Consider the following 16994-nt stretch of genomic DNA (forward strand, 5'->3'; position numbering starts at 1 on the left):
TGTGTGTGCATGTGTGTTTGTGTATGCTTAGTATTTAACTGTTATGTGACTGAATGTGAAAGTATGATTGTATGTGTAAGAGTGTGTATTCCGTGTTTACATGAGTATGGATTTGTGTTGCGTGTATGAATGACCATACATATCAGTGTGTGTGAATATATGTATGGTTATGTGTTGAGAGTAAATGTGTGCATGTGTGTAAGTTGTGTGTGTGAGTTTGGGTGTTGGTATGAGTGTGTGTTGTGTGTGTATTTGTACTAATGCATTTGTGTGCGTATGAGTGTACCTGTGGTATTTGTGTGCATAAAATTATTTTTCGGTGCATGTTGTATATATTTGTGTGAATGTATTTGGGTGTGTATGAATGTGCACATTGTGTGTATTTGTGTTAATTTCTGTGTGTCTGAGTGCATATCGTGTATTTGTGCGAATATATTGTGTATGAATTTGTGTTAATGTATTTGTGTGTATATGTGTGTTGGAGTTGTGTGCGAGTGTGCTTATCTGTGCATCTGTGCGCATTCTGCGCGAGTGCGCGTGTGTGTACTGCCGCCACACGCGTCAACCTCCCTCTTACCAGCCCCATCCCCGCGCGGGAGCAGAGGCGGCCGCCCAGCCCGAGCGGGCGGCAGGAGGGAGGCGCGCCGGGGTGAGCGGGCTGCGCCGCTGCCGCCACCGCGCCGACTTTGCCCTTTAAATCCGTTTCCAAGCCGATTACAGCTGATCTCCCACGTGACGTTTACCTTCTGTCTCTTGGAGCAAATTGCCCGAGGACAGTCCTCCGCCGGTTGCCTTGCGTCGCGCCTCTCCAGCCCGCTTCTGAGACTCGGCTCCCGCAACTTTTGGTGAAGCGGCGGCCGGGTCACTTTCCACCCCGGCGTCAGGAGCTCCGGTGGTTTGGCTGAGCCCGGAGAGCGGCGGTCGGGGCCGAGAACGTGCCCCGGCCCCAGCCCGACGCCCCTTGGACCTTAGCGGCTCTGCGCGCGGGAGGCCGGCGGGGTGCGCTGCGCACCCAGTCGCGAAAGAGGAAGTCCTTTCCCCAGCCCGGACGGGACCCGGCGTGCCCTCGGGGAGCGGGACCGGCATGCACGCGAGGCAGGGGTGAAGCGGGCAGCCACCGGAGCGCGCCCCGCGCCCTCACCATGCAGAAGAGCGTACGCTACAACGAGGGGCACGCCTTGTACCTAGCCTTCCTGGCGCGCAAGGAGGGCACCAAGCGCGGCTTCCTAAGCAAGAAAGCGGCGGAGGCGAGCCGCTGGCACGAGAAGTGGTTCGCCCTTTACCAGAATGTGCTCTTCTACTTCGAGGGTGAGCAGAGCGGCCGGCCGGCGGGCATGTACCTCCTGGAGGGCTGCAGCTGCGAGCGGGCGCCCACACCACCTAGGACCGGTACTGGGCCGGGCGGCACTCGGGACGCGTTGGACAAGCAGGTACCGTGTGGCTTCCCTCCTGGGTCTCTGTCACTAGCCGCAGCCCTCGCTTGCTCTTCTAACCCCGGGGGCTGGGAGGCTCCACCGAGCGCAGGGAGGGATCATACTCCGAGATTCGAGGTTTCCTTCGTCCTCAGTACCAGGACACTTCCACTTGTCTCCCCATCAAACAGGGGTTCTCCCCATCCCCATCCTTGTCTCCTGACCCCCGCCAGGTGTGATCGGCCTAATAGCAGCTCAGCTTTGCTTCTCCACCCTGATAGAAGTCGGGTCGTTTGAGCTTCACTGCTAACCATCCATTGCTTCTCTAGACCTTCCTTGGAAGGATTTTGTGTGGTGACGTGTGTTGACACCTGTTGGATTTAGATGGGCAAGACGAACTAACTTATTTGAAAAACTTTGGTTTCTCCCTTTCTCGACTGGTATATGTACGTTTCATTGCCTGCCGATGTTTGAACGCTGGCTGTGCAGGAACACGTGGGGCTCTTGTGTGCGAAGACACACAAGCACTTGCTGTTGGTTCTTTACAGTCCTTTCAGTCTTTGTGGTTTATGTCAGTTTACCTTGCTAACATTTGACCTGCTGGGTCTAATTATGAAGGTAAATGTGTATTCATATTCCCCAGGATTAATATTTGGTAGCCACATTTTTGCTATGTTTAAAAATGTGAGCATTTTAAAGAATGCTTCTGTGTACTTTAAAATGAATGCTTTGAAAATGAATGCGACCCTTTTATTCTGGGTCACAATTTTATTAGTTTTGCTGGTGCTCACTCTCAGAGGAAAAATAACCCTCCAGGTTTAGTCCCCACCCTCCCCCATTCCTGCAAAATGCGCTTTTTTCCCCCCTAAATCACCATATGATTATTAAAGTTAAAGCAGACAGACCAGCATTATGCACCTAAATGTTTTCACTTTGCTTCTAGATCTCCACTTGAAAAAAAAAGAGGCTGTCCTTGCTGTTGCATAAAAATATTTTGCAGCCTAATTTTCCTTGCAAGTCAGACATCTACTGCAAATCATGGGTGAGAGGTGCTAGTGGTTGAAGGATGAATAAGATGCCTGTCTGCCCCTTGGGGGCTCATAAAACAATGTGTAAAATTAAGAAGAGTTGATGGCAAGATCACCCAGAAGTTTGATTTTTTCGCGTTGGTTTCACTGTAAACCATTAAGACATTTAACTGATTAAGCATGTTTGAATCTAGTAAGTCTGAATTTTAAAATATTTCCTTTGGTTTTTGAGGGCACATTGAGGGTATTTAAAAAACTGATTTCCAACTTTGTAGATTTAGATACTAGAAATATAAGCAGATTTCAAGTCATGAATTTTAGAATTTAAATTGGAGGGAGAAACAAATAGAGAGTTTCTTTAGGTTCTCAGTTTTTTCTCTTTTGTGATGGGATTTTTTAAAGTCATGTGTTCCAAGACCCCACAGGAGCCAAACAAATAGGGTTTTAAGTGTTATTATGTCTAAAATAAAATACAGTACTTTAAATTACCCTGAATATATACCATTGACTTAATTCCAAACTATTTATTCTCTTCATATATATACTAGTATCATGGAATAATTTTTTTTTTTTTTTTTTGAGCTAGGGTCAGGTAGTTGTTACTTATCTATTACATCTTATGTCGGGGCTTTATCTTGTCAACATTATATGGAAACCAACACGTTTCCACTTGGAAAATATCTGGACTCTCATCCTCAGAACAGTTTTATTTAAATTACAGCTTAATAAAGAAATGCAACTTCTAAATAGTTTGACTTTAATATTGCTTTCTAATGGAAGCCCTAAGCAGGTATCTTACTTAGGCTGCAGAGAAATTTTTTTCTCTTTATGATTGTACAAGTTATGACTATTTCACAATCATTTTGTATACCCCTAAGAAGTTGGGAATTAGAACCTTTGGTGTTTGCAGATGAAACTAAGACATAAGAGAAACAAACAACCTGAAATGGATTAGGAGTTGGCTTGGAAAACCTCCCAAATTCTGTCTTGTGTTAGGCATGCTTCTGTGACTTGGCTTAGCTTAGCCAACTGATGATTTCTCTGTCACTGCCTGTCTGGATATTCTTGAAGAGGTAAGAGGGAACTGAGAAGATAAGAAACAAAGCAAAAACACTTTTCCTTAAGTCTACAGTTTGTGTAGTTGGCTCCCTTTCAGTTAGTTTGTGTTGTCGATGTGCTCCCATCGTCTTACGTTGTGAGATGCATAGACCTTCAACATGACCAGGAGGAGGTTGAGGGTGGATGCGAGGCCATAGCAGGGACCATCTCAAGGTGTGTTTTTCCTGGTATGCTTTAGAGAGTTGTCCGAATAACTATCTTCGTCAACCCCGTAAACAGAGTGAAGGTTAGGGCATTGCCACAGCATAAAGCAAGCGTCAGTTGGTTCTGCTCAGCCAAGTTTCAGCAGGAAATATTTTAATAATTTGAAACTCTGCTTCCTAATATACAGAAATTAAGGATTTGGCGAAGATGATTTCCAAGTTGTCTTCCAATTATTGCATCATCTGTTCTAAGGTTGTAAGAGTGAGAACTGTTTGCTGTGTAGAAGATGTGAAAATTTCACAAGATTTAAAGATTGCCAGTCTCTGTAATATGTATTGAGAAGCTAAAGACAAGCAGATGACTGAAGTGGATATTCTGATAAATAAGTTAGGTCAGCAGTTGTGCAAACCCATCATAACCATCATCACCTCAGGCAGAGACATTCTTTTTCACATTGGAGGGCCACAGCCCTTTGTGCCATTTACAGTTAAGCAAGTTGATGAAATTCTTGCCTTAAATTCTGTTTCTCCTTCAAAAATTTTTGTTCTAATTAATTGTGTTTCTAGGTAAGTAAAAAGAAGAAAATAATCCCTATAGCTTTTCTTGAGTTAAATAATTCAAAATAAGTTGGTTGACGGTTGACAAGAGAAAAAAAAAATAAGTTGGTTCAAACCATGAAATTTTTTAAAAATTTTTTAGCACTTTAGCTATCTTGAATTGCTTCCAGTTAAGCAGGAAAAAGCAATGTGTTCCGCCATTCAAATATGCCTAGGCTGAAGGAACGTTTGCTCCATCTTTTTCATTGTGTTCCACGATTTCACTTCGGTAAGCCCTTCGAGATTGCTAGGCCCTCCTAGTTACAGTGGCTACTTCCTAGGGGGTGTAACAGTGATACAATCAAAGTGACTTCGGTTTAAAATCCTTCTTCTTTTTTAAAGTGAAGCTGTTCCTTTTCTCAAAAATGTGTCTGGGTGCACCTCTTTCTAGAAAAGCTCCATTTGTAGAAAATGAAAAATTTACCTTTTATTCCAGGTGAAGGTATTTCAGGAGAAAGGGAACTTGCATTTAGAAGTACCTTCCATGTGTCTGGCTCTGTTTGCAGTGTTATCCTACATTATCTCATCTTATTTGAAACTCACTGCAGCTCTTGGAGTTGGGTTTTATATTGTTCATTTTTGTCTGCGCTACCACTGAGGCTCAAAGAGTTCTAGGAAGATGATCCAAGTTTCAACTCCAAATATGAAGAATAAATAATTTCGAAGAGCCTCCTTACCAAGCAGACATTATTTGAATCTGCTGAACTTCAAGAAATAGCAAATCTGGGTGGGATGGGGGTTGGGAGTGTAATGTGTGAATCACTGTGTTTTGTTTATTCCTAGTTCTCTTTAAATGCTATTTAAAGGACGGTTGCAATTCTTGAGAAATACAATTGCAGACAATTACATTTTCAAAGAAAAATTGGATTTGTTTTTAAACGAATAATTTTACATGATATCCATTTACTTCAGCAGAGGACCTTTAAAAGTATTTGCATTAATGGCGAAAGAACACATCCTTATTAGTCTGGTCTATTTAAGTAGCTGTATCTGTCTTACCTGCTAGCAAGAGAGATGTAAAACAACAAAGCCATCTTCATTCTTATTTTCCTGGTAAGATTAAGTGTTTTATTCAATTTGATTTCAGTTGTTTTGGTGGAAAATATCTCCTTAGCTCTAGAGGTTTGAAGTAGAAGATACTTGCCATATATGTGCAGAATTAAACGTCAGTAATTTTAAAGGGGTTAAAGGTTGTGATTTCTCCTTGTCACCTCATACTAGTCAGTCATTTTAGCCCCTTTAATTTGACCACAAACAAGAATTTAATCATTTTATTGAATTAAATGATTTCAAGGCATGAAGCCTTGAAATTTTTGTGGAGGATTGTGGGTGGTGGATTCTCATTCCTGTTCATGTTTAATTGATGTATAACAATCAACTCAATATTTTCTTTTAAATCTTTGTTTATGGAGGATAAATACAGGGAAAATGGAATAAAAAGGTGTGCTAAATCCTATTAAAAGTTTTAATCTATAATTTGAAGGGTAGAAATTACTTATTACTTGAAGTTTATAATCGTTTTTCCATTTAAAATGAAATGGAGAAAAAAATCTCATGAAGGAGCAAAATTTAGTTATTGTAATTTTGGCTACATTACACCTTACTACTTAGATTATTGTACTTGTCATTAAGAATTCAACATAGAGAAATCCACCTTTGATGTGACAGATGTACATAAAAATACACTTTTATTATGTTGTATATTTTTCCATGGGTTTTAATAAGGGGCAGCTAAATGGACTATTAAATGGGAGTATTTATAGTGAGATAGGCATAATTTTCCCTTCTTATGGCAATAAAAAATAAAGATATTTTCCTTTCATTGCCTGAGGATTAAGTCCTAAAGTGTACATAGTAACAAAAGTTTCTGGTTTTAGCAAGCAAGTGTTAAGAGTTTGTTAAAACAATTGTTGACATTATTGTCTGTTTGATCAAATTGTAGTATTGAAGTTTTTTGTCTACATTTTTCAACATTACATATACATATGCTGCAGTCAATATAATTTGTGGAATAGGAAAACTTATTCTTTAAGATTGTTTTGCAGTGGCATAAATCAGCTTGACAAAACTATGGATTTATTCAAGTCTTAATCCTAATTGTTACATTAAAGTAGCCTTGTTTTTTAATGCCTGTTCCTCTTAGAAAAAAGGAATATGCTTGTATGGTAAGTTGTCTGTTACTCTACTATTGAATATTTAACATTTCTTATGCAGTTATATACGTTGAAGTTTATAGATTTTTATTTGTATCATTAATATTCTAAAACATGAATTTAAATCCAGTATGTCTGCAGTTGGTGGAGTGTTGTCAGGACTAAAGATGTGTAATGATTCTGTTAAACTACTCACAGCAAAAATTCATATCTGAGATAAGTTTACCTTAGTTCAAGACTATAAATAGTAAAATCTTACTTAATATTTAAATGAAACAAGAAATGATGTTTGTTATGTATCAGTATAGCACTGTGGCAAATGTTTGGCTATTTTATAACATTTGGCAATGAGTCTAAAAATTAACCATTATTCCAAAGTTATTCATTACACTTCCATTGCTGTAACTTTCAAATTTTAACAGGTTGAGAAGTTATAGACTCATTAATTTGGCTCTACCAAAAGCTATATTTTAGCATTTTTGCCTGAGGAATTCAAATATGATTCTGTTTATATCTAGAAGAAAGCCCAGAGTGATGGTTTTTTTTTTTTAAAGAATGTGTTCTCACAGTTTTCCTTTTTCCTGGCACTTGGAAACTTTACAGTTCAACAAGAAATTAAGAATTCAATATCATTTTCCTAAAATTCCTCACAGTGAATGAAAAATGCACCAAATATGCTTTTAGGAAAAAGGAAGATCTTCTTTTGATCCTCAAAGGAAGGAATGAGACAGAAGGTTGGGGGATGATTTACAGCATCAGAGTAGAGTAAGTTAATGCAAGTCAGAATTCCTGTAAGATCTGAGAATATACAAATAAAATGATGTTACAAAAAAACAGTGCAAAATGAGCTCTACTTAGGAATAAAATCTATTGACCCTTCAGTGCTTTATTTTTAAAAATGTAGCCCACAATTTCTTTTATCAGCACTTCCCGTACTTACCAATGTGACATTGCAGAAGACCTATGATGGCCAAAACTGCTGGGATCTGCAGAACTCTGATTAGTGGTACTTTACACTATTTTCAGGTTCCCTGAAATGTTTTATTGTGTCACTGTCTGATTTAGTTTAGAACATGCCTGATTCATTTCCTGAACTTGACTTATGAGCCCATTCTATTTGTATGACTAATGTAAACAGTGGGGTTAGCCCTGTGGGGAGAAGGACTATTTGAAAGCGAGCAGTTTCCTGGGGTTGGGAATGTGGGAGTGGGGAGGTGGTACCTGGTCTAAGGCTCATTATTACATCAAAACTCACTATGAAAGAAGTCAGGATGAGATAATGTCAGTGAATCATAGTAATAGGAGGTCACTCGTCTCCAGTGTGAATTTGCTTTCCTCTAAATCGGTGAATATTAGTTTCCAGGTCAGGTGGTAGGATTATATATGGTTCAGTAGAGGAGTTAGACTGTGTGGGGTTCAATGTCAGCCCCACTACTTACCAGGTATATGCTCTTGAGCAGTTTCCCTTTCTAAGCCTGTACGGTGGGGATAATGACAGTACCCCCTTCATTGGGTTGTTGTGAGACTCAGAGAATAATCCACACCCAGCTCTTAGCACAGAATGGTACATGCTGAAGGGTCTGCACATTTATCATCTAGCAATTGTATTACTCCCTTTCTAACATAATTCTTGTCTGATTTTCTTCTTTTAGTTTGCATTAATAGGCTCACTTAGGGAGTTTTTTCTTCCTTCCTTCTAAAAAAATACTTTTAATCTAACACACAATATAAATCGTTCAGGAACACCCTGAATCTACCCGTCACTAAACTTCAGCCATCTTCAACTTTATGCCATTTTTTATATCTGATTCCTTCCTTGCACACTTTTGTTTATTTTGCTAGAATATTTTAAAGTAAGTCCCAGACATCGATATCATATTATTTCACTTGTAATTAAGGTAGATTTTTTTCTTTTCTTTTCTTTCTTTCTTTCTTTTTTTTTTTTTTTGATACAGCACTTGTTTGGCACTTAAGGCTGTATTAGATGCAACTCTACGAAGAACTATCTTGGAAGGAGTTAGTTTGTAACATGTTTCTGTTACAATGTATGTTATTAAAATGTTAGTCATCTTTTTTTTTCTTTGATGCCATTTTAATAAGAAAAAAACTCATGACAGCAGTGGTGAAGACATAAAGGGGGTAGAAATGGCTTTTAAATAAACTTCAGCATGTTAAATCCTAAAGAAATGAAAATTTGAAATCAATTTAACATGATCATGGTGAAAAGGTACTTTCATGATTTGATCCCACTCTAGGGGGAGTTTAAATTATTGGTGGTTCTCTTACTGAGGGAGGGGTGTTTTTTATCTTTATGGAACTCCATTTACCAAAGTCTTCCAGCTGGGCAGTGATCTTGTTTAGAGCCAAGAAGGAGTGCTTCCTCCTCTGATGCCATTAATGTTTCTTCTCAGTATTTTGCACAGTTTTGCAACAGTGAGGGTATCATCCATCAACAAATTTTTTCATCCATCTTTCGAAATCAATTTTAAGGCAATTGCTGAGGCTTCATTAATCAAGTATATAGTTTGCTTTTTTCAAGTAGTGCTAAACTTTTTTTTTTTTAGGTTTAGTTGGTTTCTGTCATATGATTGATTGCTCTAGATGTCTGATTGCAAGAGAGAGATAGTAACTCGAGTTGTCTTACATAACGTTTGTGTGGTAGATAGTGGGGTGGGGAAGGGAGTATTTTAAGACTATATAAGGTGAGTAGTGTTCCACAGCCTTTGTCCTGACTCAGCTATTCTTTGGGTGTTGCTACTAGCTCACTTGTATTTCGGCATGTGTGTGCGTTTTTGCTTCCTCACAGCTTCTGCTTCCTCTTAGCTAATGTTTCTTCAGCTTCAGATGGCCAAGCCCTTCATGGTACTGACTTGGTATCGTGGTCCTCTTCTTCCCTGCAGCATCTCTTATTCATTTGGTATCTTCAGTCTCACATTTTTGTGACAGAGAATTTGATTGGCCCAGCTTGTATTTTGGGGCCAGACAAAAACACTGTAATACTCAGGTATGAAAGAGTTCATGGTATACATATGCTCAACTTTAATAATTACTGCCAGTTTTCCAAAACAGTATACCAATTTATGCTCCCACCAGCAGGGTAATGAATTACAGTTGCTCACATCCTTGCCAACACTTGGTATTATCAATTGTTTTAGGCATTCTAATGGGTGTGTGGTAGTTCTCATTTTGTTTTAATTTGTTTTTCCCTGATAAATAATGAGGTTGAGCACCTTTCCAAGTGTTTAGCATTTGGTTGTCCTGTTTTTTTAAGTACCTAAACAACCTTTTGCCCACTTATTAATGAATTGTCTTGTCTTAGTGATTTGCAGTAGGTTTTTTTTTTTTTAATAGTATTAGGTTGAACCATATGAATTGCCACTTCTCCATTTTTGTATGTCAAAAATAGTTGAATATTAGAATTTCATGTTGTTTATCCTAATATATATCTTAGATAGGAGCCCTTGGTCATTTATATATGTTTCAAATATTTTCCCTCAACTTTGGCTTGCCTTTTGCTTTCTTAAAGGTACCTTTTGATGAACAGAAGTTTCAAATGTTAATGTAGTACAAATTATCTATCTTTTTCCTTATGGGAATTTTCTGCCAATGGAAAAAATGGGATGGGGATGGGGACATCTTCCAGAAGTGTTTTGTGTGGAAAGTGCAGGAGGTCAGGCCATCTCCTGCTGCTCTGAAGCTCAACTGTTCAAAATTAAACTGTTCAAAGCAATCAGGTGGAAGACAGATGACCCAGCGGTGAGTTAAGTAGAATATGCATGCAGTAATTTGAGATCACTACACCAGGTGTTTTCCTTTTGGAGGAAGGCTCCAGGGGTAGTTCTGAAAGACAATAAGTCATGAATGCCCCACCCCCACCCCCATACCTCCCAGGGTCTAAGGTGTTTCCTTCCCAGTTTCCGGTCGTTCTTCCTCCACCTTCACAAAACTGGGAGCCCCTTAACAACGGCCTATAACTTCACCTTTTTCCCATCATTCTCTAGCCATACCCAGATCTCCCATCTGGAACAGTCAACTGCAAGAGGAAGAAGGGAACTTTTATAAAACTTAACCAGAATTGAGTTTTCAGCCTTTCAGCCAGGCTACCCTCTGGGTGCAGTTAGGGAAAGAAAATGCATCATGCCCGGGAATGTTACCAGACCAGGCGGTGGATTCTCTCGCCTCATGTGCTCAAAAGACCAATTCCTGAGACACAGGGGTTTCAAACAGACAAAGAGTTTCATTGCTAGGCATGAAGCAGGAGAGCCGATGGCCTGTCGGTCCAAAATCTGTCTCCTGAACTGCAATAATTCTGATAGTTTTAAAGCATCAAAAGATGGGCAGGTTTTAGGATAATAAGTACAGTGGCCCCAAATTATGTAATTAGAGGTGATCTAATTATTGAGCATGTGCAGATTGATTACATGCTTAGTCACAGAACGTATGTAAGAAAATGGCATCCTTAATATGATGATGGGTATGATTTTTAGTATTACAGTGAGGTATAGGTGACTTGTAGGTTAAAGTCTAAGCTACCGCGCATGTCAGGCAGGCCCATTTTGGTTAGATCCAGCTTTGGTTATCAAGATAACTTTGGTCTTGTGGTGGGTTAGTTCTGGGCTGACCCGGGACCCTTCATTAATAAACATTAGGGGCTGTCTTTAGTGACCATAAGACTTTGAAGTTGAAAAACTGGATAAATGGGTATAAGTGAAAGTTAGTCACAAGGTTTTTACAATCACAAGGGTACAAGATAAAGGCTATGCAATCATTATCAGAGATCAAGTCAGCTGGATTACAATTCAGGCTTCAGGTATTTCCCTCTGTCTACTCTAATATACCAGAAAGTAAAAAGGAATATCTATATAATGATTCAGTAATCATAATCAGTCTTTAAGTCCTAACTTCTCGGTTACAGGAGTAGTCAGGATGGAATCCTAAAGTTTCAAAATAGGCCTATACAATGCCCTATTATATGGATGCCCTAATAACCACCCGCTCCACCCCACCCCTTTCATCTTGATTGTGGCTGCGAGGGTAGCTTCCTTCAGTGGTATATGGACCAGGAAGGGATGAGGGAGAGAGAGTCAGATTATCAGTCCATTGTCGATCACATGGATTAGTTCCAAGGATCACAATGATGTGGCTGCAGATAGCTGAACAGTAAAAATTGTCAGTCAATGGTGAGGCAGCAGTGATAGCCTGGAGAGGGGATTGACGGTCTGGTGTAGCCAATCTGCCAAGACCAGGGATGGGTAGCTCCCTTTGCAATGTGGCCTTCTTCATCGTGAGACAAACGGGTCAGTTTTTGGCAGGAGTCACAGGTCTGCCATACAGTGGTAGCCTCTGCCCTAGAAACGGAGTCAGCCAGGATCACCAGCTTAATTCCAACTGGTCCCATCAGAGAACTGGCCCTTTTCATAGGTATCTACGTGACTCTCCCAGACAGTCCAACTAGCAGCCATGATTTGTTACTAGGTTTGTTTCCCAAAAAGGGATCTTTAGTATGCTGGTTTTTAATAAGTAGTTTTCCAAGTGGTGGGCTCAACAGCTAGGCGATCGGCCACAGCCCAAAAGTCTGAGATCTGCACTGAGCTAACTACATCCATTTTTGGTGTTGCGTAGCTGTCACTGAGGCTTAGTAGCCACAGTAGCCCAATGGACAGCCTAACCATTGGTGAAGCAGGCCCAGAAAATTAGAGACTCTGTGAATTGAGGGCCCCTTTGAGCCAGTAGCTTTGATTCAGGTAGTGGAGTGGGGATTCAAGTTTCCCCTAGAGGAGACCTGCCATTTTTTAATGTAAAGCTGAGATGCCACTGAGGCCAGCCCAGTCACATTCTTGAATATACCATTTCTATTAACAAGCAAGATTTTGGCCCTTCCCACCTTGTCAGTTCTTGAGTCTGAGTTGTCCCCCCTTAATAAGAGAATTTCAGGCGAATAGTCAGACATTTAGTTTTGATAAGAACTCAGCAGCAAGCTGACAGTTGCTTTTCAAAAGATTATTTGATCCCATCTGCATGCCTTGTATTTTTTATTGAATGCTGGATAACATGCAGGAAAAAATCACAGAGATAATTTGAGGATCTGGATGAGGTTATTTTCTTTCACAGAAGATTTACTTTTGCTTTTTTGTAGGCATTCAGTGTGGAGGATATTATCTTAATCTATTTTGGGATTGAACTGTTTCAAACCTAGATTTCAGGTTTTGTGAGAGCATGTCTATTTCCAGTTTTCTCTGACTGCTAAAGTCTTCCTTTCTGGGGTTCTAACGAATTCTGGAATGTTTTCCCAACCCCTCCTCCTTGGTCTTCCAGCCCCATGAGACTGCCAAAAGCTCAGTGCTGGCTCCCAGCCTCTTAGCTGCTGCTTTCTGCTTTGCTTCTTAGCTTCTGGCTCTGTACCACTTATAAGTTGGAAGATGCCTTAAAGGGAAAAGCTTCACAGAATGTCAAACTCACTAGTTTACTCCTTTCTCTCAGGGATCTTTGCTCTTCAATTCCTGGCTGTCTTGTTAGCTCACTGATGCTTTCAAGCAGTTATTTTTGTATTGTCTCTTGCTTTTTTAAAATTGTTCTTGGCTGTGTGTGTGTGTGTGTGTGTGTGTGTGTGTGTTTAGGGGTGTGTGTGTGTGGGGCAAGCAAGTGGTAGGCATGTCTGTAACAAGCTACCTGGCTGTTACCGCTTAACAAAGAGTTTCAATAGTGAATCCAAAAATGTGTGAAACTCTTTTCAAAGTTCTCTGGTTTTTTCCTGGAAACTTATTTGTAATTACTTCTAGTTCAGTAATGATAGACTTCTAAGAAGTCAAATCATAAATGTTCTTTATTTTATCAATTTAATTGTGAGTATCTTTGAATATTCTATTTTTGAACAAATTAAAAATATCATGTGGTCAAAATTTTTACAGATGTTAATCTCTACACTACTACTGCAAGGTGAGGTGTATATTTTGAAAACATAGAGATGTGAATCCCATTTTTTTTCCCTTATACAGTGTGTTTAGTTTAAGCTTTGCTTTTGATAGTTTGATAGTTTTATCTTTCTGTAGGCATAAGTCAGCTCTTTCTTCTTAGAAAGTAAAACAAAATAAAATTAAACTATTTTGTTTAGTATTCTAAATTGTTAGTTTTTATGGACATTGTTTTGTGTTACACAATTATAAGAGCTACTCTTTATTGAATGCTACTTTTGTGCTAGTACTGAGCCAAGCATGTTACACATATTATCTCATTTAATCTTTTTTTAATTGTCATTTTATTGAGATATATTCACATACCACGCAATCATACAAAACAAATCGTACATTCGATTGTTCACAGTACCATTACATAGTTGTACATTTGTCACCAAAATCAATCCCTGACATCTTCATTAGCACACACACAAAAATAACAAGAATAATAATTAAAGTGAAAAAGAGCAGTTGAAGTAAAAAAGAACACTGGGTACCTTTGTCTGTTTGTTTGTTTCCTTCCCCTATTTTTCTACTTATCCATCCATAAACTAGACAAAGTGGAGTGTGGTCCTTATGGCTTTCCCAATCCCATTGTCACCCCTCATAAGCTCCATTTTTATACAACTGTCTTCGAGATTCATGGGTTCTGGGTTGTAGTTTGATAATTTCAGGTATCCACCACCAGCTATCTCAATTCTTTAGAACCTATAAAGGGTTGTCTAAATTGTGCGTAAGAGTGCCCACCAGAGTGACCTCTTGGCTCCTTTTGGAAACTCTCTGCCACTGAAGCTTATTTCATTTCCTTTCACATCCCCCTTTTGGTCAAGAAGATGTTCTCCGTCCCACGATGCCAGGTCTACATTCCTCCCCGAGAGTCATATTCCACATTGCCAGGGAGATTCACTCCCCTGGGTGTCTGATCCCACGTAGGGGGGAGGGCAGTGATTTCACCTTTCAAGTTGGCTTAGCTAGAGAGAGAGGACCACATCTGAGCAACAAAGAGGCATTCGGGAGGAGGCTCTTAGGCACAATTATAGGGAGGCCTAGCCTCTCCTTTGCAGCAACCGTCTTCCCAAGGGTAAAACCTATGGTAGAGGGCTCAACCCATCAAACCACCAGTCCCCTATGTCTGTGGTCATGTTAGCAACCATCGAGGTGGGGTAGGCCAATACCCCTGCATTCTCCACAGGCTCCTCAAGGGGGCTCTACATATTTTTTTCCTTGTTTTTTTTTTTTTTAATCAACTGTATGAAAAAAAAAAATTAAAAAAAACAAAAACAAAAAAAAACATACAATAAAAGAACATTTCAAAGAGACCATAACAAGGGAGTAAGAAAAAGACAACTAACCTAAAATAACTGCTTTACTTCCAACATGTTCCTACTTTACCCTAAGAAAGTTACCTAATATAGCAACATTTCTGTGAACTTGTTTCTACTATATCCATCAGAAATTAACAGACCATAGTCATTCCTGGGCATCCCCAGAACATTAAATAGCTTATCTGTTCTTCTTGGATTATTGTTCCCCCCTCCTTAATTGCTCTCTATTGCTAGTTCCCCTACATTCTACATTATAAACCATTTGTTTTACATTTTTCAGAGTTCACATTAGTGGTAGCATATAATATTTCTCTTTTTGTGCCTGGCTTATTTCGCTCAGCATTATGTCTTCAAGGTTCATCCATGTTGTCATATGTTTCACGAGATCGTTCCTTCTTACTGCTGTGTAGTATTCCATCGTGTGTATATACCACATTTTATTTATCCACTCATCTGTTGAAGGACATTTGGGTTGTTTCCATCTCTTGGCAATTGTGAATAATGCTGCTATGAACGTTGGCGTGCGGATACCTGTTCGTGTCACTGCTTTCCGATCTTCTGGGTATATACCGAGAAGTGCAATCGCTGGATCGAATGGTAACTCTATATCTAGTTTTCTAAGGAACTGCCAGACTGACTTCCAGAGTGGCTGAACCATTATACAGTCCTACCAACAATGAATAAGAGTTCCAATTTCTCCACATCCCCTCCAGCATTTGTAGTTTGCTGTTTGTTTAATGGCAGCCATTCTAACCGGTGTTAGATGGTATCTCATTGTGGTCTTAACTTGCATCTCTCTAATAGCTAGTGAAGCTGAACATTTTTTCATGTGTTTCTTGGCCATTTGTATTTCCTCTTCAGAGAACTGTCTTTTCATATCTTTTGCCCATTTTATAATTGGGCTGTCTGTACTATTGTCCTTGAGTTGTAGGATTTCTTTATATATGCATGATATCAGTCTTTTGTCAGATACATGGTTTCCAAAAATTTTTTCCCATTGAGTTGGCTGCCTCTTTACCTTTTTGAGAAATTCCTTTGAGGTGCAGAAACTTCTAAGCTTGAGGAGTTCCCATTTATCTATTTTTTCTTTTGTTGCTTGTGCTTTGGGTGTAAAGTCTAGGAAGTGGCTGCCTAATACAAGGTCTTGAAGATGTTTTCCTACATTATCTTCTAGGAGTTTTATGGTACTTTCTTTTATATTGAGATCTTTAGTCCATTTTGAGTTAATTTTTGTGTAGGGTGTAAGGTAGGGGTCCTCTTTCATTCTTTTGGATATGGATATCCAACTCTCCCAGCCCCATTTGTTGAAAAGACCATTGTAACTCAGTTCAGTGACTTTCGGGGCCTTATCAAAGATCAGTCGGTAATGGATCTGAAGGTCTATCTCCGAATTCTCAATTTGATTCCATTGATCTATATGTCTGTCTTTGTGCCAGTACCATGCTGTTTTGACAACTGTGGCTTTATAATAAGCTTCAAAGTCAGGGAGTGTAAGTCCTCCCACTTCATTTTTCTTTTTTAGAGTGTCTTTAGCAATTCGAGGCATCTTCCTTTTCCAAATAAATTTTTTAACTAGCTTTTCCAAGTCTGCAAAGTAGGTTGTTGGAATTTTGATTGGGATTGCATTGAATCTGTAGATGAGTTTGGGTAGAATTGACATCTTAATGATATTTAGCCTTCCTATCCATGAACGTGGAATATTTTTCCATCTTTTAAGGTCCCCTTCTATTTCTTTTAGTAGAGTTATGTAGTTTTCTTTGTATAGGTCTTTTACATCTTTGGTTAAGTTTATTCCTAGGTACTTGATTTTTTTAGTTGCTATTGAAAATGGTATCTTTTTCTTGAGTGTCTCTTCAATTTGTTCATTTCTAGCATACAGAAACATTACTGACTTATGTGCATTAATCTTGTATCCCGCTACTTTGCTAAATTTATTAGCTCTAGTGCCTGTATCGTCGATTTCTCAAGGTTTTCCAGATATAAGATCATATCATCTGCAAACAATGACAGTTTTACTTCTTCTTTTCCAATTTGGATGCCTTTTATTTCTTTGTGTTGCCAGATTGCCCTGGCTAGCACTTCCAGCACAATGTTGAATAACAGTGGTGACAGCGGGCATCCTTGTCTTGTTCCTGATCTTAGAGGGAAGGCTTTCAGTCTCTCACCATTGAGTACTATGCTGGCTGTGGGTTTTTCATATATGCTCTGTATCATGTTGAGGAAGTTTCCTTCAATTCCTACCTTTTCAAGTGTTTTTATCAAAA

At 39.4% G+C, this 16994-nt stretch overlaps 1 protein-coding gene across 2 annotated transcripts in view; it reads left to right on the plus strand.

The window, feature by feature from the left end:
* The first annotated feature begins 598 nt into the window (after positions 1-598).
* RASGRF2 (Ras protein specific guanine nucleotide releasing factor 2) overlaps positions 599-16994 on the plus strand; it is a 301469-nt gene continuing 285073 nt past the window's right edge. For both annotated transcript variants that reach the window (XM_037801641.1, XM_037801642.1), the window contains exon 1: positions 599-1430. In XM_037801641.1, the coding sequence (XP_037657569.1) occupies positions 1143-1430 (288 nt within the window). In that variant the 5' untranslated portion in view covers positions 599-1142. The remainder of the gene's footprint in view (positions 1431-16994) is intronic.

The sequence above is a fragment of the Choloepus didactylus genome, chromosome 13 (genome assembly GCF_015220235.1).
Source record: "Choloepus didactylus isolate mChoDid1 chromosome 13, mChoDid1.pri, whole genome shotgun sequence".
NCBI classification, from domain to species: domain Eukaryota; kingdom Metazoa; phylum Chordata; class Mammalia; order Pilosa; family Megalonychidae; genus Choloepus; species Choloepus didactylus.